The 24,853-nt window shown below is 42.3% G+C and overlaps 1 protein-coding gene across 5 annotated transcripts in view; it reads right to left on the bottom strand.

Moving 5' to 3' along the window:
- LOC147034739 (histone-lysine N-methyltransferase Smyd1-like) overlaps positions 1-23,302 on the bottom strand; it is a 51,465-nt gene extending 28,163 nt beyond the window's left edge. The window contains exons 1-7 of one of the 5 annotated variants that reach the window (XM_085888033.1): positions 23,091-23,300; positions 15,403-15,576; positions 11,837-11,954; positions 11,252-11,382; positions 5,262-5,300; positions 3,875-4,052; positions 3,442-3,534 (exon numbers count right to left, since the gene is read on the bottom strand). In XM_085888033.1, the coding sequence (XP_085744159.1) occupies positions 3,442-3,534; positions 3,875-4,052; positions 5,262-5,300; positions 11,252-11,382; positions 11,837-11,954; positions 15,403-15,576; positions 23,091-23,233 (876 nt within the window). In that variant the 5' untranslated portion in view covers positions 23,234-23,300. Of the gene's footprint in view, positions 1-3,441; positions 3,535-3,874; positions 4,053-5,261; positions 5,301-11,251; positions 11,383-11,740; positions 11,955-15,402; positions 15,577-23,090 lie in introns of all 5 variants that reach the window. The other 4 variants (XM_085888028.1, XM_085888040.1, XM_085888058.1 and 1 more) reach the window with 4 other exon arrangements.
- Between the last annotated feature and the right edge of the window lie 1,551 nt (positions 23,303-24,853).

Below are 24,853 nucleotides of genomic sequence, written 5' to 3'. Positions count from 1 at the left end.
GACTCCAACAAATGGCAGCCCTGGTAATTCCATTTAGCTATTCGCTAAAGATTTTATTTTTTTATATGATGCTGTAAGACATTCTCCTTGGGCACAAAAAACAGGTCCCTCGGAGGTCCAGTTTCGGAGGTATTGTTTTTTTTATACAGTCCACAATAAGTGTACGATGTACGATAAAGTATTTTAGCTGTTCCTAAAGGCCCGGTCACACCTTGACGTTTTAGCCAGCGATGGCAACGTATTAAAATGTATGTAAAACGCTGGCTTACATTGAACTTTTGATGTTTTTTTTTAAAGATTCGGACATATTCATAGCGACTTGGTCTTATGTATAATGCATTGGTAACGGACACAGAACGTTTCGTTGTGTTATAGATAACTTATACCAACGAATGCTCAACCTGTTGTCGGCCTACACAACCGATGCCCAACGATAGTGTAACTTAGGCATAGCGTGTTGCACGCATCGCCGACGATGTTGTGACGTAGCCTATTAAAAGGCTGACGCACAACGATTCGAATCATAACTGCCGTAGAAATGGAAGTGTCAACATCGCAGTCACACCTTGGCGATCCTGCCAGCGTATGCCGACCTAAGAAAAATGTGTCTAAAACGTTGGGGCACGTCAAATACGGTATGAGTAAGTTTGGTATACGTGAGTACAACGCTAAAGTACGCTATCATACGTCGTAGTAAGTAGAGTACGTCAAGAAATTTTAAACATGTTCAAAATTTTACGACGTACTCGGCGTATGACACACGTTCGCATGCGATGGGGATAAGTTTTACACACGATATGCGGACGCTTACACACGTCCACAAAGGGTACTTATAAGCTACTCATAAGTCGAAACACGTCGCGGTAATGTCTTTTTTTACGCGAAACTTATTTCTAACTTATGTTTGACGTGCTTTGAACCAATTCTTTACGTAGTCCCAACACACATCGACGTATGTAGACGTATTCCAATGACGTCTTCCGGTCGACAAAAAAATTAATTAACGTGTTTCTAGCTTACAACTGCCATATAAAGATGTGTTCCCAGCAGTTTTGGGAATTGGTATATAAAAATGCTGCTCATAAAAGGGGAACCCAACAGTGTTTTCGAGTCCTTTTTGAGTCGATGTCCATGTCAGCAGTTCACCAGCAACATGCGAATCACCAGCAGTAAGCCTGGTGTTGGCGCAGTGGTTTGGGCAGCGGCTTGGGATCCAAAAGGTCCTGAGTTCAAGCCCCGTTGAGCCACTGAATTAATACACCAGGGGGTTGACTCAGCCTGTCATCCTTCCGAGGTCGGCGAATTGAGTACCAGTATACTGGGCCGGTGTATACCCCGGTTAAAATAGGTGTACCATATCCCTGTGTTGTCAGAGGCGACCAGGGTTGCGTCAGGAAGGGCATCCGGCGTAAAACATGTGCCAAATCACTATGCGGATCATACGGATGATCCGCTGTGGCGACCCCGAATGGGAGCAGCCGAAAGAAGAAGAAGAAGAAGTCCATGTCAGCAGTAACAGTATCAGTATCAGTATCAGTATTAGTCGTAGTTTGTTCATGTTGGCAGTAGTAGGTGAGTGTGAGGGGGAGGGTGTGGGTTATGATGGATCCTCCTTGCGTTTAACGATTTAACGATTTAAATGATAAACTCAACGATTTAAATGGCTGCATCTCCACTATTGAAAGTAGACGCTTGCGCTCAACAATTGGATTTTTTTTACACTCAACGACTTTTAAACGGTACCACTCAGCTATTTTCATTGTTTGCAATGAACGATTTAAATTGCTGTCACTCGCCTTTGTTTTTTGACGCTGGGGTTTGGAAATTTGAAGCGTTTCTTCTGAACGTGTTAAAACGCTCAAACTCGACTATTTTAAATAGACGCTGCCGATGGACAATTGGAATCATAGCCAAGCTAGACATCGAAGTGTGAACATCCTCGTCATGCCGAAGAAAAGTTTGAAGAATACTGCAAATAAGTGTCCTGGCCGTGGCCGTGGACGCTGGCGCAAGGACGATCCATTATACCGACGTCTTTCAGCCTATGAGTAACTTAAAAGTAACGTCTGTTGATGTGTGGCAACGATCGCGTAACGTGCCAACAACACGTTAATCATAGGTTAGAAATAAGTTTCGGGTACGCTAAACATTACCTCGGCGTGTCTCAACTTATGATTAACTTACAAGTAGCATGTGTTGACGTCTGTCAACGATCGCAGACCGTGCATACAACTTGTGGCCAGCGTAGCGGAACGTGTGAGTCATACGCCGGCATACGTCGTGAAATTTCAAGCATGAAAAAATTTGAGGACAACCAAAAAGTACAACGTTTAAAGCCAACGTACAACGACGTATGGTAGTGTTTGTCAGCGTGCTCTCAATGTTATCAAAACTTACCCATAACGTATTCAACGTGTGCCAGCGTTTTAGAAAAAAAATTCAAAAATCGGCATACGTTGGCTAAAACGTCAAGGTGTGACCGGGCCTTAAGCAATGGAGGTGTGCATAGCAACCATTCATTTTTGTGTACATGCTCACCACATTGTACACATTTCACCCAAGTTTCACCAAAATCAGACTCTTTCTCTTAGAGATATTCACAATTAACCGTTTCTGAAATGTTCGACATGTACTCGCCCAAAACCTTTCTCCTCCTACAAATATTTTTTGTTAGGGCTGCAAATTGGCATGAAGGGAGCTAGATAGATTGCGCACAGAACTCTAAGCTTCGATTTTTCTTTTTGATTTTTGTTCCATTTTTTGACCACTTTAAAGGGCCGTTGCTAGGGCCCGGGGTCCCACATTCGAAAGCACACGATTCCCAGAAATATTGGTCCTACCTACCAAATTTCATTGGAATCGGTTGAGTGGTTTAGCCCCTAGGCTTGACCAAAGTTTTGCGGACAGACAGACAGATGGAAATGTCCAGAATAAGGGTGCTCTAAGAGCAGCCAATTAAAAATGACTTATTATCCCTTCGTTCCAGGAGCGATGCTGCACGATAAACATTTACGTAGAGAATTTATGTATCCCTCCCTCTCTCCACCCTAAAACCCAGGGGGGCTCTGAATTTTTTTTTTAATTGGCCAAAATCTTTGTGGCTGGGTGCAACCAGCACTTTTCAACTAATTCCATTCAGCTGTTTACGAATGTTGAGACATCAAACAAAACAAAAAAAACATTGATATTGGTGTAGCGCAGACACGATGGGTGGAATGGCTTAAGTTCCTTCTTGCTATTCCTTGTTGGAGTACAAAACATGATGAAACCAGAAACATGACAAAAACCTATCAGTCCATCTGTGGAGGAGAGCTGCAGCATTGGCAGTGGAATTTATCCTTGCATGGCTTGTTGGATTGTTTGCTTTTAACTTGGCTTGTTGAACCAGCAACTCATTTGCTTAAACAATTTGAAGACATCAGCATAACAATCTCTACATACCTGCTCCCAGAGTTCCTGCAGTAACATGCCATGTATAGTCTTCAGAGCAGAAATGGAGAAAACGATCACCTCTTCAAGCTGTGGCCCAGTCACCTGCCAACAACTTTGAGAATGAATGTTCTTTTCAAAATTGGCTCGAATTCATATTTTCCATCAGTTAATGCGATTTTGGAAAGGTAGCATCCAAGTGCAAAGTAGTTTCAATATTTCTGCTTTTTGGCACATTGTATACCATTTTAGCAATGGGATATGATCTTCCTTAACATGCAGGGACCATGGGTGATGGTTTTCGCTAGGGACTCCATTTTCACAGATATCTTATCTTGCCAAATACTATTATTCCTGAGGATAAGTGTAGAAATTGAAATCATAAAATAAACTCTATTTTAACAATGTTTGGTTTACCTGAGTTGAACAGAATAAAGTCTCAAACCTTTGTCACTGAGAATGGATCTCCTGCAAAATTATTTGTACAGCAGAGGCAACTACAGTCGATGGAAAAATGCTCCTTGAGAAAAGTCTTTCGTTCTTCTCCAGAAAACAAGAAACAAACATATGAAATGGTCAACTCATCGTTTTCCTTGATGGGGAAGAGAGCACGCACTTCCAACCTGCACACGCAGGTTGCCATTTCCATTGAATATATATATATATATATTTGATGACAGATTTCATGTTTTATCCACAGCAATCTTTCGGGGCAGTAAGATAATGAGAATAATCTGAAAATATTGTTGTCACGTACCAGGAATCAATAGATCGCATGGCAAACAGCTTTTCTCAAAAGCTTGTATTTGTTAAATGTTCGAATAGTAAACAGAGCAACTAAGCAAAACACAAACAACCAAGTGGGCCACACATCCCACCAATCTGCAACTTCCGCCAACAACTGACGTAGGCACGCGTTCGTCAAATACATTGCAGTTGTTCATGACTTTATGTTAAAAAACCAAACCATTGATTATTGGGAACATCATCAGTCAGCTTAAGAATCGGTGATTGATTTGAAAACACCCTCTCACTTTTCAATTTAACACATTGACTGCCGACTATGAATATACTCATAGTGCTGGGTGTACCAGATTCTGCCACAACGAGTATTCTCATGGAAAACATTACGTACTGTAAACATAGTGTGTCGGTGTTCCAGATAACACAACAACCGATCTGCTGACAGTTCGGTGAACATAAATCGATGTCATAGTCATGATCAAATTTGTGTTGTACCATTGTATGCGATATTGAAAATCACTAAAAGTGCGCAAGTATGATATGGGCACAAAGCTCACTTCAGCTCAACTCAGACGAAAGAAGAGATGATTACAACACAAAAAAGATATGATTACAACTGATACTAGAGTGAAGTCAGTGGTGTGCCATCGCAAATCCACAAGCTTCTTTCCTAAAGCAAAGTTAAAAAATGGCAAAAAGTTCCACCAGGAATGAAAATGACCCAATATCAAATTTTGAGTTGAAATTATTTTCTTTTTTGACCCCCGTGACCCCAAGTCACGTGACCTTCTTGATATCGAATGATTCTACCTTCTTGATACTGAACCTTCTTGAATGATACTGCTCTTCGACCTTCTTGCTCTATGGTGATTATAACTCCCAAATTTGGTGAATTTCTGCACATCCATGTAGGAGGAGATAGCGTGATGGAGGGATAGATGGATGGCCAGAGCCGATTACAATATTCTCCCATTTTTTTCATGGAATTTTTTTCTCCATGATTCAGGGCATTTGACTGCCAGCAAAAGTTGGCAGTCAATTTGCAAAATATTGTGTAAAGCAGTAAAAAGGCAATTTCACCTACTCACCGTGCTGGTGTGTGGTACATGGTGTTGTTTGCTTCATAGCTGGAGACAAAAATGTTCATTTTTATAAACAATGAAAATATTTCATTCATATTTTATTGAAAAGGCATGTCATTAAAATGTACTCTATTTTTATGATGATTTTCCTTACAAGTAGCATACATGAGATAACCCATGAGCAGAAATCGATACTGTAGTTGAAGTCTCAGTACATTAGATATTTTAAGTCAGTTATTCAGTCTTAGCCAATAGAATGTGGCTCACGTGACATTCTTGTTCATATGGAGATCATTGAGTGTATCGGGGGTATCACCCCTTTCCCAGACCTTTTAATGCAAAAGACCTCGAATGAAGTAGCTATGACTGTGGGATGTGCTGGAGATGAAGGAGAAGCCAGTTTTGTTCCCCTGGTTGAGGGCACCCCTGGCTCTGTACTTGTAACCATTAGCAACAGCTTCAAGTCAGGCACTATTTCAGGAGCAGATTCCACCATTTTTAGATGACATCTGCTCCTGCGGAAGTAACTCCCCTCAATGACTGGACTACTGGGACATGCACGACTCTCCGTTACCCTGGCCAGATTCCACACACCATTTTGCTAAATGCAAACGCTGTCATTCACTTCTTGTGTGCCCAGGGGTCTTCCCACAACTCGCTTAAGAACCGATGAACAGATATTACTTTATGATGTCAATTGTCGGGGTTAAATGCAAATTGTAAATCTGGAGTAAAGAAAAAAGTATTCGTGTTAATGTTAGAACTTAGGTTTTAAGTTAATGTTGGAAAACAGATCGTTCCATCATTTTGTTTTCAGGCATGATGGCCCAATGGAAGAATGTAGAAATAAGGAATGTCACAGTCGGGATGTCTCGAAGTCGGGATGTGCGGTGTGAACACCAATACACCTTCATCCCTCTCATGCATCTGTCCCACTCCTACAACCTCCCTGAAAGGGGTGGAGGTGGTATAAATAAGACTTTTTAAACAGGATCCAAGTTTGGCTCGTCGTGGAACTGTCACACACACACACACACACACACACACACACACACACACACACACACACACACACACACACACACACACACTGATCTCTGTTATACTGACTGGATAGAGGATTGGCCCATTCATGTGCACACAACCATGAAGCCATCGCACAGTCATTTTGAAACTCGTAAAAGGAACGTACGTACACACACACACACACACACACACACACACACACACACACACACACACACACACACACACACACACACACACACACGGTGCATATCGCGAAAACATTGTTTTCGGTTCGTTTTGCATGGGATTTTGTTCTGGTTAATTAAATCCACCCTTTGTGGGCTGATTACAACTGACACTGGAGTGAATTAAGTCCACTTTATGGCCATTTATGCATAAAGTGGGTGCATATAATTATAATTGGGGTCATTTTGTATTTCTCTCAAATCTTTCATTAATCCTTGCATTTGTTCTTTGGTACCGTATTTGTAAAAGAAACAGACCAGAACATTTGAGTTTCAAATCCAAATACTGCCTTTTCTTTAATATGTAGATGTTTGTTCTTTGTCAGAGATTCCCTCAGTTAATATTATCTCTCAAACAGTCCAATCTTCAACTTCAAGCTGGTTAATTAATATAATTTTTCATGGCGGTCGATGTTGTTGCTGCAATTTAAAGTTAAATTTTTTTTAAGGGAAGCCTGGAATTATAATTAAATAGAGAGGGCATAAATTTATATTAATAAGAAAAAACTGACCAGTGTATAAAAGAGGACATCATCTGACTATCCCCATGTACATACCATCTATTTCCTCTCGTACATGATGCACTAGGAGGGTTCCCGGCATTGCCCGGTGCTATTCTCATCCTCTTTTGGCATTTTGAAGAAATCAATTTTTAGATCCTCGTGGAGGATCTCTAAATCTCACTCACTTTGTTGTTCTTCATCTTCTTCTTGTGGACTTTTTTGATTCACAGCCTCCAGTTTTCATCGAAACTTCCTGAAACTTGGCATATATACGTAAAAAATACCCTGCGCAGACAGTAACCATCTCCGATTTTGAAAATTCCTCTTAGAAAAAAAGTTATGACGTCAAAATATCTCCGCTAATGGAAATCGCCTAAAAAATTAACTCCGAAACTGGGCAAGCTTTTTGAATTCCGTTTGCGGGAATCAAGCCGGGCATTAGCACAGATAATTTATCACAAACCTGATACATCACAATGACGTCATATCAATTTTTATGACGTCATTCCTATTTTTGACATTTTTTGTTTCACAACCCAGAGTTTTCATCGGATCTTCGTGAAACTTGCCATGTATATGCAGAAAGCCCACACGCAGGCAATAACCATCTCCGATTTTGGAAATTCTTCCTAGAAAAAAAGTTGACGTCATAATATCGCCGCTAATGGAAATCGCCTATACCATTATCTCCGAAACTAGGCAAGCTTTTTGAATTGTGTTTGCGGGAATCAAGCGGGGCATTAGCATAAATAATTTATCGCAAACCTGATACATCACAATGACGTCATATTCGTTTTATGACGTCATCATTAAGAGGACGAGGATCTTAGCTCATTTGAGCTTGTTTTTTTTCATTTTTTGTGGGGGCCGAAAACACTTCCATACACCTACTAAGGAATGGGGTTGGGATCATTTAATATTACCTTTCACATTGCAACAAAGGCTCAGGCACTACAGAGCGATTTTTAAAGTTGCAAGATTTTTCAAAATATTCAAATTTATTTTTGCTTAAACCACTCCCAAACACTCACTGATGAACCTCTGAAGGTTTGACAAAGTTCCATTTGGCCATCTCTGAGAAAATGGCAACAAACAGACAAACATCTCGCTTTTAGTTTGATAAATTGCCAATAGAAAGTCCACACCCCCTTTCAAAAATTTCTCCTTTTGTTACCTAATAACCTGGAATTTAATTGCATTAAATGAGACTTTTTCCACCTTTATTTACACATAATAACCCACAACTTCGAAGTGAAAAACAAATTCTACAAATTTCAGATAATTAATTAAAAATAAAAAAATAGAATATCTTGGTTGGATTTGTGCCCACCCCCCCCCCTTTATATAAATGCAATTGTAAATTAGCTGAGGTGCAGCCAATCACCTTCAATATCACACACCAAGTTAATTGGCCTCCACCTGTGTTAAGTTGAAGTGATTCTGATTATTTCGGAATATATTCAGCTGTTCCTGTCGGTTTCTTCTGCTGGGTAGTGCATTTCACAGCAAAGACTCAACCATGAGCATGAAGGAGCTTTCAAAAGACCTCCTGGATGAAGTTGTGGGAAGGCACAGATCAGGGGATGGGAATAAAAATATTTCAATGGCCTTCAATATCCCTTGGAGCACAGTCAGACAATCATTGAGAAGTGGAAGGCATATGGTACCACCAAGACCCTGCCTCCATCAGGCTGTCCCTGCAAATTGGATAACCAAGCAAGGAGGAGACTGATCAGAGAGGCCACCAAGAGTCCAATGGCAACTTTGGAAGAGCTACGTGCCTTTATTGCAAAGACTGGTCACTGTGTGCATGTGACAACAATATCCCAAGCACTCCACAAGTCTGGCCTGCACAGTAGGGTGGTTATTAGGAAGCCATTCCTAAAAAAGCCAGCCTTGAGTCCCATTTGAGGTATGCAAAAAACCACTGGAGATTTTGAAGCCATGTGGCAAAAGGTTTTGTGGTTTGATGAAACCAAGATGGAAATTTTAGGCCTAAATGCAAACCATTACATTTGGCACAAACCCAACACATCACATCACCAAAAGAACACCATCCCTACTGTGAAGCATGGTGGTGGCAGCATCATGTTATGGGGATGTTTCTCATCAGCAGGGATTAGGGAACTTGTCAGGATAGAAGTGAAAATGGATGGAACAAAATACAGAAAAATCCAAGAGGAAAACCTGCTGCCCTCAGCAAGAAAGCTGAAATTGGGACTGAAGTTCACCTTGTAACATGACACCGACCTGAAGCACACAGCCAAAGCTACACTGGAGTGGCTGAGGAGCCAAAAGATAAATGTCTGTGAGTGGCCCAGTCGGAGCCCCTACCTGAATCCACATGAAAATCTGAGGCATGACTTGAAATTGGCTGTCCATCAATGCTCCCCACACAACTTCACAGAGCTTGAACAGTTTTGTACAGAAGAATGGGCAAATATTGCAAAACCAAGGTGTGCAAAGTTGGTAGAGACCTGTCCCAAAAGACTCACAGCTGTAAATGCTATCAAAGGTGCTTCCACCGAGTATTAACTCGGAGGGGTGGACACTTATCCAACCAAGATATTTAATTTTTTTTAAATTAATTATCTGAAATTTGTAGAATTTGTTTTTCACTTGGAAGTTGTGGGTTACGATGTGTAAATAAAGGTAGTAAAAGTCTGGTTTAATGTAATTTAATTCCAGGTTATAAGGCAACTTAAGGTGAAAACTTTGAAAGGGGGCGTAGACTTTCTATAGGCACTGTACTGTATAACCAAGTAAAATTTCCTGTAATTAAATATTTAAGCAGATTTTTTTTTGTGGATCACACTTAATATAAACGCACTATAATTATTGATGATCACTTCTGACAGAAAAGCTTTAGGAAACGTTATAAATGACAATTTGGGATGTTTACAAAGATCTGTATGAGTGTTCTATGGTCACACCAACCAACGCACGCCACGGGCAAGGCAAAGTAGCATCTAAGTTCGATTGTTTAAAACCTTATATTCCACTCTATTTTCAAAATAAATAAAACTAAAATAAGGATTTACAGATGGAACGTCTTAAACATCCATGGAATTGTCTGTTTGTGCAGTTTATCGACGCACAAACTGGCATTTTATTGACAAACGAATTCTAACACAACAGTCAAAGAAATATTCCGTCCAAAATGTGTGTCCCGTGTGCATTGCAGGTTTTATGTGAGCTTGAAAATGGCATCCAGTGACTTCATCCCACATGCTCGACTCGCTTTCCAGTCAGTATAATAGAGCTCAGTGGAGACAACACAGGACTGTTAGATGAGACAAACACAGCTACTGAACTTGGGGGAAGTTCCGTCACTTATCAGGGCACTCTGGGTACCAGCGACGCCACAATAAGATGTTGCCTTTCTCACCACACTCAGTGGGACATTTCCTAAGGAGGAATTTCCTCCTCCTCGTGATTTCCAACCGTTGGGGATTGTCCATGCTCTTATCCTTTTAAATGCTAAACATCAAGCAAGGAAGCAGCAAGTACCATTTTTAAAGTCGTTGGTATGACTCGGTTGAGGTTTGAACCACTGACCTCTCAGACTCAGAGCTCTAAACATTACATGACCAAGTCTGGTTTAGAAAACCCTTCCCAATCTGACAATTTATATTCAGGCTGAGGATCAAATTCAGGCTTGACTGAAGACCAAGAATACAGGTCAAAGGTAAGTGTGCTACCTCAGTATTATCCCACCTAACTCATATATTTTGAGTCAAATGCCAGGAACCTCTCTTACAAAGACCAATGTGCAGTGTCATGTTGGATAAACTATTGATTATATTTGTCTAGCACATGTTTACAACTTTTCCATAATGAAAATGTCTTTAGCCAATAGTCACGAGCAAAATGTTGATGGTTTAAAGGGAAGGTAACTGAATTTTGTATTAGCATACATGTGCACCAATCATGAGGTTCGCCAATGTGTATATATATGTGTGATGTTAAGTTCATTGGGATAAGCATACATTGGAGTTATTGGGTTGAGTGGTGAAAGAGTGGTTTCTTTCTCCCCTGTTTGGTGTGTGTTCGAATCCCTTTGCTAATCACTCTTACCAACTGTGTAGTCAGTTTGTAACCATTCCTCAACATAAGTAAAGACCATCATTCAGTGGATTGAAAGAGGCTGCTTCACCAGATAAAATGTACGGCTGTAGGAAAGTCCCCATTGAAACAACTTGCATACTTTTTGTTTGCTGTGTCCACATGAACCACTCACTTGCCATTGTTGAACACAAGGTAGCAGTTGGGAGCGCATGAGTGGTTGAGCAGGCTCGCAAGGAGGAAGAGGCCCATGCCCACTGGGTTCGTACCACTTTGATCATGCAACAGAAGGCTGTATTCGTGAATCTAAACACATAACAAGCCACAATTCACTCGCTCAACAACGATGTTGTCTTATCTGTTTCACAATGATGACATCTTCCCTGTGCAGTATCATCAAGTTACCATCTGGCATCACAAAACTTTTGATTAAGAGGTTTGGAATTCCACGTTCGTTGTCTTTTCATACCCGGAACACTTCTCTCACATTTTATTCAGTTTAATGCATACTCAGTTTAGCAACCTTCTTCATCCTTCGGATATATCTGCTTGCTGTATTTGCCTTTTCGAACCGTTTCTTGCAACTTATTTTATCACAATATGTAAATTGGTCACCCCCCTCAAATTGATCAGATTACAGAATCTTTTCCAGCGTCGGCCTTACCACACACAGAACATGCTCAATGAAGTTCCCATCAAAATTTTCTGCTGCTTTGGGGCAGAAATTAAGAAAGGCTGACAAGTCAGTCTTCATGATTGCCTGCAGGTCTTGACTCAGCCTCTCGGAATGTGTCTGCAGTCTGTCAATTGTCACCAGATCTCCATCTGTGATTGCCACGCTATCTCGAGCTACACGTTTCAGTACTTGAGCTGCCAGCCTGCGGGGAATACAAGGGGGCATGTAAAGAGTTGATCAGTATTCAGACCGTGTAAAATATGTTTCGTAAAAATGATTGTTCCATTGTAAGGTTCAAATTGTTGAACAAGACCTGCATACTGTCGTGTTTTTGGCCCCACCACACAAGCGCTTAACCGCAGTCTAGCGTGAATCTGCAAAGGCCGAAGTATATTGCTTCGTGGGTGACCGTTGTAGCAACAACCTACCTTCCAGTGCACACGGGAACAGGAAGTGCACCCTGGGAATGAGTAACTGTAATTCATATTTTATTCCTCCCCCACCCAGGGCAATTCAATAAAACTGAACCATTTAGCTTGGCAGGATGAATGAGTGAGGTGGCCACATCTCTTCGAAGAATTTAAATAATTCACTGGACAAGACAACAAATACAGAACAAACTTCAGGATGAACAGACCATGCAGGTAAACAATTAATAATTACAAGAAAGAACTAATCCTGCGATGGCACCACAAACAAAAACGTCATTCACACAACCAGGCCAGGTTTTGAGGAAATTAGGCCGCCAGGCAACAGAGGCGAAGATGGGCAGGTCAGGACTGGAGCTGCAGGGCACTCATGTCAGGCGGGGGAGGACGAGAACCAAAGTCCAGAGAAGAGGCAGACCAGCAAGAAGATCCAGCGGGTGCGGAGCGAGCAGGAAAAGCGGCCTGGAAAAGCACAAGCCCCTTAGGGTGGGGCCGGCTCGTCCGATCATCGTGGCCAATCGGCGCCACTCCACATGCCCGTTGGAAGTCAATCACAGCCATCGTGGGCGTGCTTGCTGATCATTGCTGCTGGCAGTCCCCGCACATGCATGTGCCTAACCATTTGCTGCCTGATGTGTTTGGCACTATCCACCATCAAGCAGGCATATAGGAAAGTATGCATGCCAATTATAGGCCTCCATCTTAAAATCCTTCTTCCCACACAGGCTCCTGCACTCTCGTGGAAACCGCCATGCCCCACCCCAGCCTGGGGCCGAACTGGTTACAAATGAGGAAGAACATGGGATGACACACTCGAGACCTGTCTACTTACTAAGTTGGACGACGCTATCCCCCCAAGTGACGGTCCAAAGTACGACTTCGCACTGAACATCCAAATATTACAGGTTTTAATGCTATGTCCTTAATGCCAATATGAAATGGTCTAAGGCCCGATTTCAATTGAATTCCCCCCTCCCACACCCACCAACATAAACGTAACAATACAGTTTTTTTTTTTCTTCCTTGTCACTGCTATTCCATTTCAGGCCATGGATTTACTGATCAACTCTCATTTATTTACCATAGAAGGTGAGGGAGGGAGGGTGGAAGTAGGAGAAGGACAAGAGGGTTGGGGTTAGGATAATAATGAAAATTTAGTACAATTTTTGTAGTTCTGTTTATTCTATTTTTAAACATGTTTTTGTGCCAAAGGAAATGTTGTTCGGTAGATATGATATGGCCAGGCAAAAGAAAGCCATTTTGTTGATTTCATGCCAATTTATTTGCACCCTAAATATTCCATTAATACAACATTCAAGAGTTATGTTATATAACAAAGGAAATATTGACATTGCCACAAAACCCAAGGTTATTCGGTGGATTGATGTGGTGTCGTTCATATTTGTGTATATTTGAGAGATAAAGTAGAAGTGAAACACAAACACACCGGCATGGCACAGTACACACCAAAGCGTATAATAACTTATTGTTCTTCTTGCACCACTTCCTCTTCTCTGTCTCTGTGTCTGTCTCTGTCTCTGTGTCTGTCTGTGTGTGCTTTACCACTTATTCGCGGGGAATACATTCCGAGAAAGGGGTGAGTAGTCTGCCCATTGTTTGTGGGGGCGTGTTGGCAGATGCTAATGTTTTATGCAGCAGGTGGTAGATGACGTGAAGCTTTTTAATTTTGTAACTCGCAGGGTGGGTGGCTATGGTTAACATCTTCAGCAGATAGTAATAGATGTGGTGCATCATTTTAATTGTGTGACTCATGCATGATAATGTTTCACACAGCTGGTGGTAGATGCGGTGAAGCTTTTTAATTGTGTACCTCGTGGGTGATGACGTCTTGTGCCGCAGCTGGTAGATGTGGTTGAGCATCTTTATAGCACAAATGGTGGGATATGCCACGCAACTGAATTTATATTGTGAATGGTGAAACATGCTTCACCATTCTGTAAGCTCGCTTACAGCATGGCTGGTGGAGGATATGTTTTAGAATTGTGTTATGTGAGTTGTTTGTGGAAGACATGCTTTTGCATACGTCCAGCTGCTCCATGCGTGGCTGGTGGAAATGTGTTTTAGAACTGTTATGTGCATGGCTCATGGAAGTTTTTTTTTCCGCCATTTTACAAACTGTGAATATGCGGGATCCGTAAATCGCGAATCCGTGAATAGCGGGGTCCGGCAGTGTAGGAATTGGTTTTACTGGCGACTTGGCCCAGGTCTACAAGAGCTCCTCATTGCTGTTGTTGTCGGGGGTCAGTTTTTGAAATGTGCACTCATTGGTTAGACAGCTGCCAGACCCTACCCACATTTGTCATTTGACTCCACACCCACCGTGTTATCCAAACAAAATAATATGGCGACCATCTTGGTTTTCTGGTGGGCCGAACACATTCAGCCCGAAGGCCTCTGGTGAGGTTATACACTGCCATGGTTTTTTTTTTTTTGTGCATCGCAGGTTGTGACCAGTGTTGTCATTCTTATTATTTCTCATGTGGAATTTGTTTGTAAGTTTAGCAGTAAAAGCCATTTGGAACAAACATGAATACTTTGTACCAACTTTTGAAAGATATCAGGTGTAATATTGCCACAATGCTTCATTTTAAAAAGTACAAGTTCAGAAGAGGATTTTGGTCTGTTGACTTTAATGGAGCTCAGGACTTGCCATTTCCGATTTTCAATTTCCAAAAAATATGGCAGTAGGGAAAGGTGCAATGCCTTGCTGCAAGACATAAGGTCTTCCTTTGGTGTATTGCATTGTGGTGCATAATTGTCCGAAATGTCACAACAAAAATTTTACTGCTTTACATTATGGGAATAATATGCCCTAGTAGATCAGAAGGGGTTGTTTCAACTTCAGTAGTATCGTCCCAATACCAATACCTTTGGCAAGCCTGGTGTCAGCCTAATGGGTAAGGTGGCTGGCTTCATATCTTTGGGTCTTGAGTTTGAGCCCTTGTTCTGTTGAATAACACCAGGTGGGTTGACTCAGCCTGTCATGTTTCTGAGGTCAGTTAAATGTGTACTAGCTTATTGGGGCAGCGGCACTGCATCAGTGGCACATCTGTGCTCCGAGCAATGATACAACCAGCAGCTGCAGGCTGCATAAGAAATAATAATACCTTTGTCAATATACTGCATGTATGACTTCACTTATCATTTATTGAGATCATGCATCTTGAAATGAGATGCAAATCGGTTGTTTTGTCTTTGTACCTCACGGTGTCATTTACATGCTGCATCCGAAGTAGATCTTTACACTCAGACCCATGAACAGTTCGTGCCTCTCGCAGACATGTTCGATTGCAGTACCAGGCAAGGTTACATTGGTGACACGGTATCAGCCTCCAGCCCCTGCGGAAGCAACTGTTGCAGGTCCTTGTAGCAATGCTGTGGCAAAAGAGAGGGTAGTTGTTAGGTTGCTTTGTGTTATTTTGACGTGTCGTGAGCTGAGGTCTTGGCATGCTCCCAGAATGAAAATTGACTTTCTTTAAGGGAATATTGTGCTGTCCTCCCGATGGTCCAAAATAACTTTTCACTCTAATCCAATCACAAGGAATAACCTAGAAAGTGTTTCAAAATGCAAAGCCTGTCCACATCCACTTTGAGCTCAAACTAAACTTGACGAGAACTAAAAAAAAAAAAAAAGTGTAAGATCTATTAATTCGTCTTATCCGTATTCTCATAATAGAGTTTTGTTCAGAATTTGATGACAAAAGCTCAAAAGTTATGACCTGCACACACACACCATACTAAAATATGCAAATTGGTGTCTGTAGTTGATGCAGTCGGTCATTCCTTATCCGATCTTAACCAAGCTTGCCCTGGTGACTAAGGGTCATGACACAAAAGTTGTAGCTACTTCGTTTCCCACACACACCTCCCCCAAACCCCTCCCATGAGGGTTTCAAAGGTGGGGCAAATGCAAATTCTCGAAATAAATTTGTAGTGTGTGGCATCACTGCCTTTGCTGGTGATTGAGGGTAATACGAGTGATGTTTCAGAGGCCATATTTGTATCAGGAGGAATAAGAATGATAATTGAACTAGGAGATAACCTGGTTACATCAGACTCGTACAAGAGAAATGGTTCTCAATAGAGTGGAATATTTAAGGGGTTTGAAAGGAATGTCCTTTGTAGTCCGGTCAGTTCGGGTAAAAAAAAAAATGGCCAAACAGTGACAGACTGGACAAAAGCACCACATTTGGCATGTAGATAGAGGGCACCAAAGTAAACATTTTGAGAAAAGGAGACACGTCCGACCTTGACCTTGAAGATCAAATTTCAAGGTCAAAAGGTCACATTACACCAATTTACAATATAAGTCGATTTTGCTCAAAAATCTCTCCATAATTGATGAGACCACTTAGCTAGGATGGTGTAAACATTTTGCTTTTCAATCGACAGTATTATAATATACTAAATAAATCTAATAACGTTAGGATATAACACGTGTTTTTTGAAAAAGTAAAAATTTTGCGCACGGAGCTTTAAATTCCAATGTGCACGCAAGAGAAATGCACATAAGAAAACATTCCGAACAGCATATTAACAGGATCAGAAACTAATTAATTTGTATAATAATGTTACCAAAACGCTGGTACGGATGTATGTTAGTTTCCTGAACGTTAGATATAGCATCCAGGGGGTATTTAACAGCTTCCAGTGTGTCTATCTGGCAAATCAGGCAAAGCGACCAATCGAAGGTAGCTGCCACCGCATGCTCCGGCCTCTGCTGAAACGAAAGGGTCGGCTGTTAAAATACACAAAACACTTGGGAGGAACTAGCTTCTCGTAGTATATTGAAAGCATTTTATATTTTCCCGTACCTCGAACCTGAAGATATAGTGATCTATGTGAACTTTTCCCCTAAGGTTGGTAGATTGGACAAAATCAAATATGGTCAGCAGGTAAAGAAACCATGATTTGTGGAAGGAGTATGTCATTCTGAGAAAGGAACACTTTAAATTTTGGTCCAAGCGAGTCTGGTTCCAGAGATACTGACTTTTTTTCACTCCAGATATACTGTATGGTAAATATTGTCTTCGTTTTTCAATACACTAAAACTGTGACATTTCCAGCTTTTTATGGCCTCTTGGGGGACTCAACAGATAGTAATCAGTTTAATAGTTATCCCTCGGTTAACAAAAACATTTGATTCAACAAAAAAGAAGACTTAGCACATTGTAATTGCAAACAAAGCCCTTATATGTCAGTTTGATGAGAATGACAAAAAAAGAACCACACAAAAGAATTGAATGACATTCATATGAATGAAAAGAGCACAAGATTTGATAGGCTCGAAAAAAAATCTCAGAAATCAACCAGTCATCAGAATCAGATATAAATAATGATGAAGATAGATGCTGAGTGCCTGATGACGTGGTCTGTCTAAGTATGCTATGATGGCGAGTTGGTTGGTGGTGGGACCCACTAAGCTCAGTTGTCAAGAGTCAATAATTATCATTGATCATCACAACATTCATTGTCTTATCACATCATTGAGATGTTATTTTCATCCTGTTATCCATAATCATTTTAGAAATTTAAAAGAAGGAATATCCCTCAAGACTTAGTACAGGTATTGTTGCTCAGTATGAGAGCTGGCAATAATACAACACTGGTACAGGCCTCAAAACCACCCATGCCTTCATTCCAATAAAGCCAGCCAATAATAGGGCAGGGTAGTCAGACTGCAAGGTCACATTTTCAATTTTTTTGTTGGGGGGGGGGGGGACTCTGCTGTGAGGCAACAGATCTACATGTATCATCATCATACATGAAAATGTTCATAAAAACATAAAGCTACCTATATTTTTGGATTCATAAAATACATTAACCTTCTTCATGTTATATTAAATAAATAATAATAATAGTCAGCCATAGGTAGTCAGATTGCAAGGTCACATTTTTTTTGGGGGGGGAGGAGGGGGGCAAGAACTCTGCTGTGGGTGAGGAAACAGATCTGCATGTAATGTCAGGCTATCATTGAAAATCATTTTTCCGGTGGGTGGCTGGCGTCGTAAAAATCGCCATTGTTTTGCACAACTACAACCGAACAACACGCCTCTACTCCAGCTACACCATTCGGATGTATGGACTAGTAAAATCATATTTGGTGTCATAACGCGACTGACCATTCCCTTTTCTACCCCGAAAATAGATTTTCTAACGCGAAAGAATGACATGAATTCAGAGCACAACTTACTGCCGCCATTGTTAATGTTCCATAGTTCCTCCACGAGGAGCACCGTAAAATTAGGGCGGGTCGTCAAATTCGTGCGTTCCTCCACACCGATACTCCGGTGTCACGTCCATCGATCTGGGCCAGGTTTAGGCCCGTTTGGTACTGAACAGAGAATCGATCCTCACTGTCTCCTTTTTAAAAATTAATCTCTGGACTCTAATCTACCTTCTCGCCAAGTTTGGTGCTTTTGTCCAGTCTGTAAATATTTTGACACTAACTGACAGGACTATTGACAGCATAATAGCAAGGACCCATGGAAAATCCATGTAATGTAAAATGTTACTTTATGTCATCAACCCCTTTCTTCCTCAAGACCTCAACCCTTCTCTTCCTCGAGTCCTCGACCCTTCTCTTCCTCAAGTCCTCGACCCTTTGCTTCTTCAGGTCCTCAACCCCATTCTTCCTCAAGTCCTCAACCGTTCTCTTCCTCAAGTCCTCAACCCTTTCCTTCTTCAAGTTCTCGACCCTTCGCTTCTTCAAGTCCTAAACCCTTCTCTTCCTCAAATCCTCAACCCTTCTCTTCCTCAAGTCCTCAACCATTCTCTTCCTCAAGTCCTCAACCCCTTTCTTCTTCAGGTTCTCAACCCCTTTCTTCTTCAAGTTCTCAACACCTTTCTTCTTCAAGTTCTCAACACCTTTCTTCTTCAGGTCACAAGTCCTCAACCCAAAGTCTCCAAGTCCCCTCTCCACTCCAAGTCCTCAAACCCCCTATCCCAGCTCTCTGTCCCTTCTCTGCTCCCCTTCCTCACCTTCACTATCTGTCATCTCCTCCCCCTTTCTTCTTCAAGTCTTCAACCCCCGCTCAAAGCCTCAACCCACCTTTGCCAACTTTGTCCCTTCTCTGCACCCTACACCCCCCCCCACTCCAACTCTTTGTCTTCCACTCACCCCTTTCTTTTTGAAGTTCTCAATCCCCCTCCCAACTCCAAGTCTGCATAATAGTCACGAACTGTTAAGACTGCTAAGGTTTCTCAGTGAAGTAAATCGACAAAAAGGAAATTATTCATTGGATGGAATTGATGGGATAATTTGTGGTTATATTGTTTTTGTACTAATGGTAGGTGTGTGAACCATTGACTCTGAGCCTATATACCACCATTGTGCGCAATGAAAATGCAAGACTCGAAATTGCGTGAACATCGGTATTTGTAAACCTCCGCATACACGGTACGGACACAAGAGCTCTCACATGAGGTATCATTCAGCATTACTTGTGCTGTGTTTACGATGTTTACCCTGTTCAGACACATTCGTGCATCTTGTATATATATGTATATATATATATATATATATATATATATATATATATATATATATATATATATATATATATATATATATATATATTGTTGTGGTTGAGGAAATTCGCAAACCACCATTCAGGTCCCGTAGGTGAGATATCTCTGTAAGTACATGTGTAGTTAGCCCCAAACCCGTTGTTTAGAGGGAATAAATGTCATTCATTCGGGCTGCGACCCTTTAAGATAGCCGTTTTTCTGTTCTATCTTTATTTTGAACCAACCACATCTCAACCGCCGTCACACAACAACCACCAACCGCAACGCCGCTTCACAACAACAACAACGCCAACAGCCACGACCTTTACCATCACAACTCGCTCTCGCAACCATCGCATCACTACCATTCCAAGCGTCGCCATGGCCATCACCGCCACAATAAACCCTCCACCACCTTCACCTCTCCTCCTTCTGCCGCCATTCCCACACCACTTGTGAACGCCGAGTGTCAGGCTGTCCTGGCCTCGTACAAAGAGCGGCCTTTCCGAGGGGAAGTCGGATCAGGAATGATCACGCCCACTTCCGATCCGTCCAATCATTAAGCGCAGGGCGATTTGGCCCCGCCTCCAGGCGCGTCGGAGTAGAATCGATATATGCAAATTCGAGGATCAGGGGAGGTTCACGCCCACTTTTCCTCTGTCCAATGGGCGAGCGTGGCTCTACCCCCGAGTTCATCCTGATCCGGAAATTTGCATATGGGATCTCCCACACCACTATAAAGCGCCGAGCGTGGGGCGAATTCAGTGGGAGTTTCTGTTTCGGGCTCGGGCGAGTTGGTGAGGTGTGGGGGGCGGCGAAGTGTGGCAGCAGCAACCAAGACGGGTCTGGAGGAGAGTTGGAGTCTGTCGGGGTTCGGAGCCTGTCGGGGAGCTGCAGAGAGGGGAAGCCGGGAACGCGGTCGAGGTCGCAGTGGAGTCGCTCGCCGCGGGACCCAAGCAGGCCGGCTGTCCTCTTTCCCCAGAGCATCAACAACCCCCCTGTTTTCCTCCGCGCTGAGATAGTGCGAAAAGGGGGCCCCGTTCCCACCCCATTCCAAGCAGTGCCAACGAAACCCGCGGAGGAGCGCGGAGTCGGGGCACCGCCGCCTTTTTGCGGCTCATCACAAGACGGGTAGGCTCCACGCGGTCTCGGCCCCAGGTCCGTCTGCCCCCTTGTCGTAGAGGGTGGCCCCTTTTTCTTTTGATTTTGAGTATATGTGTTGTCGGCGCCGTCTGTAAAGTAGAACTGTGTAAGTGTTGCCGTGTGCTCGCGTAGTCGGTAGTAGATCTGCATTGTGTTTCTTTTGTTGCAATTGCTTTTGGTGCATAATTGTTGTGTTTCTTTTACATTTGCTTTTGGTGCATAATTGTTGTAATTGTATATGTGTGCTTTCCGTTTGCTGCGGAATAAATGTGCCTTATGTTGAACTGTTTTTCCCGTTTCGCTTCATCTTTTCTTTAATTGAATCTCCATCTTACTTCACGTAAAGGGTTGGTCGTGGGCTAAATACGCCTGAGAATTAATCGGAACTGTCGAGGTTGACGATAACACCGCTCTGTTATCCCGATAGTATGGAACGGGTCGCTTAAAGTGGCCCGTGTCCGAAGTCGACCTGCGGCGAGGTGCGATCGCCCGGTCTACCCTCCGTGTGGGTACTTAGGTAGGTCGAATTTGGCGAACAACCCTATCCCACGCGGGGGGGGCGATTGGCACGATCGTGGTGAGGCCGAAAGGCCCACCCGTGACTAGTTCCCAGCGTTAGTCCGAGAGGGTCACGACGGAATTGTCCGTCCGGTGGGCGACGTGCCGCAATTCGAGTTACGTGGCCGCTCGCACGCCGGCGGGCGCGAATTCGCAACAATATATATATATATATATATATATATATATATATATATATATTGAATAATCATGTTTGGGTAGAGGGAGAGGGGTGGGAATGGGATTTGAATGGGCTGTGAGGGCCATCATAAATGCTTTTTTGTTGTTCTTTGGTTCCAAGGCCACAACAGAAATTATACCAGATTTTTGCATCTGTTGTTGTAATGGAGGTGTGTGTGTGTGTGTGTGTGTGTGTGTGTGTGTGTGTGTGTGTGTGTGTGTGTGTGTGTGTGTGTGTGTGTGTCAGTCAGTCAGTCATATCCACTGCCGCCGCTCGCTTGTACAAACAGGAAATGGTAAGAACTCGACACCTCTCATCCACAGATATTTCTCGTACTGGAGTCTTACAGTTCTGCGAGTCCGATTTGCATTCAGGAACAGAATAACTATGGTTAACATTTTGAATTTGCCACTCTTTTGTCTAAACACTGAAAAGTATGTTTAAAAGATGATTTGAATGACAAATTTTGTGCTCGGAACAGCAGGTTAAAAGTGCCCAGCGAGCAGAACAGTCACTGAAAACACACAAACACACAGTGCATGCACAAAAGGCCACGTTCGCATTCATATGTCATATTGGAAGTCCCATATTCATTATATTCAAGCCAAATTGGAATCAGTGAATCCTTTTGAGGAAATTTCAAAGTCTGCTTTCTAAAGGCTCCAAAAGACTTGCAAGGGCAAAATTATTGGCAGTCAAAGGATATGATGCATTTTAGAAGCCTCTTACTCTCTCTCCGTCAGTTCAGCAATGTCAGACGTTTTCGGGCGTCTGCGTAATAAAGCACTTTCTGCTCCCCTTCCCCTCCTGGTGAAAGGGAGGGGAAAATCCCCCTCCCCCCGAACCCCTGCTCCAGCGCCCCAGAAGATAGCTAATGCCATTCCAATACACAACTAATCTCAAGTCTCAACTACAGGCCAGTTATGTGTGTTTTAACTTCTATATTTCTCTGTACAGAGGTTTGAAGTAGAGCCAAATCCTCTAAACGATGACTTATTGCATTTGAACGAAGTATTTATAATCCATGCTGGTTTGTAAAAGTTACTTTTAAAATTGTATGACTTTGGATGAATTGCAGAAATTGTTACCTGTATTGCAGTAACTCAGTAAATTACTCAAATGGCAGATTGCACTCTCAGGAGGTTCAACAGACAAGAAAAAAAAAAGACATGTGAGAGAGAGGCATTACACTTCAACATTCAAACAACATAGCAAGACTACTGTCATGTTTTAAATCTACTTCAATTTGAAAAAGTTAATAAAATATCTTAAATTAAAAGAATCTGAAATTCAAATTTGATATCGTGTACATCACACGATGCTGCACCTGCTGCACCTTCCATCCTTCTCCCAAGAGGTTGTAACACCAAACTTACTGTTCGTTTGTTCCACGAACGGTTAACGAGCGGGGATATTTCCAGCAATATAGCCAATATCCATGAAATTACTAACTTGAAAGCAACATGTGCCTGATAATCACTTGCTTTCACGAACCAACCTGCTGAAGGGCACGGCTGCAAAAGCCTGTTCTGCGAAGACGACATCACTTGGCTGGAAAGTCTGTGCCGCGATGAGACCCACTCCCTTGCCTTTTAGTTCAGTTACTCGCACCTGCTGCAGCTCCATTGTCTGGACGTCCATGAACACCAACCAGCTTCCTCCTTCCAGTGTCCCCTACCAAGGAGCATGATGGTATCAATGCTTATTTCAGGGAGCAGGTCATTGGTTCCATATATAGTTTGAGTTTACAACATATTGCTAGAGGTTAAAACAAGGACAATGGCCCAGAGAAGGACTATTTTTAACCAGTTTCCATACCTCAAATTGCTAACCATCTTAAGTGGCTCAATAAGCAATTGGGTTACGTTACGACGACGTTTTGCTCACCACCAATGCAATGATACTTTGAATTTTAATTTATTTGATCCGGATCCGGATCCGACTACTTGAATTTTTTAAGGTGATTCTTCACCATTGAGAGATAGGGCCAAAAACGATATATAGCACTATATCTCAAAAAGTTGTGGACAGATTCGGACGAAACTTGGTGGACACTTTGGGCGTTTGACGAAGAAGAATTGGTTTAATTTTTAGTGAAGATCTGAATCCAGATCCGGTTATGAGAATTATTTTATTTATAAAGTGATTCTTCACCATTGATGGAACCAAAAACGATATAGTACTGTATAGCATGATATTTCAAAAATGTATTAGGCCCGATATGTTCTCGTGGATCAGGCATTGCATGGCGGAGGTGTGCCCTCTACCGAGTGCCCTTCTAGTTAGGGATGTAGTTGCGGTACCATCCCATCAGACACACAAACGGCCATGCCTCCTCCTTTGCCATGTGCTGCAGCGCTTCCTTGATATTTTCCACACTGTCGTTGTGAAGACCTAACAGACCACGTTCTATGTGGTAATTGACAAAACTCACGTTGTCCATCTCACTCACACACCTTCATGGTTTGGCGTTGAGGTCAGCTGCAGACATCCTGTGAATCAGGTCCCAAAGGTTGACACTGGCTTTCCTCAAGTAGTGGGATGGATTAAAATACCACTGATGTAGTTATCCACATTTTCTATCCCCACCAGCAGCCTCCTCATGTCTCATGCAAATGTAGCTCCTGAATTCAATATCCCAAATGGCATCTTCAGAAACTCGTATCACAAATGCTGTCCAATGTAACGTTTTCATTGGCGACAGGTATCTATCAATATTCGATACCCCTTCCTCATGTCAGTCTTAGAAAAATGTACATCTCCACGAAGCTTCTGGAAGAGGTCACCCACAGTCACCATTGGTTCCAGTTCCAGCATAATAATGTTTTAAGCTTCCAGCAATCAACATACAATATTTCACATCCTTTTTACTGTCTATAACTTTTACTGACTACTGGTGACATGTACGGTGAATCTGAATGTCAAATTATCCCCATCTCCAACATTTCCTGGATGTCCTGACTCAGGGACTCTCTCACGCTGTACGATATTGATTACAGTTTTGACCGAACAGGCTCACTTGTACTCACGTTTATGAGATGATTGATTAAATCAATCCTTAGGAAATCAGTAAAACGTCTTGATACTCATCAACTATAGACATAACCTCCTCGCTTTGTGCATGGGTGTGTTGACCAAGCATGGGTATGCTCCGCCATTTTGCTGAGCTTTCAGTTGCCGAGCTCCAACAGGACGGTGTTTATCACCGACTGCATCCTCCATGGTCGATTCACTCAGCTGCACGACTACAGCGCTCACTAT

The sequence above is a fragment of the Eptatretus burgeri genome, chromosome 1 (genome assembly GCF_056783735.1).
Source record: "Eptatretus burgeri isolate ZD-2024b chromosome 1, Ebu_testis_v1, whole genome shotgun sequence".
In the NCBI taxonomy this organism is placed as follows: Eukaryota; Metazoa; Chordata; class Myxini; order Myxiniformes; family Myxinidae; genus Eptatretus; species Eptatretus burgeri.
This window is presented reverse-complemented; position numbering and strand designations above follow the sequence as displayed.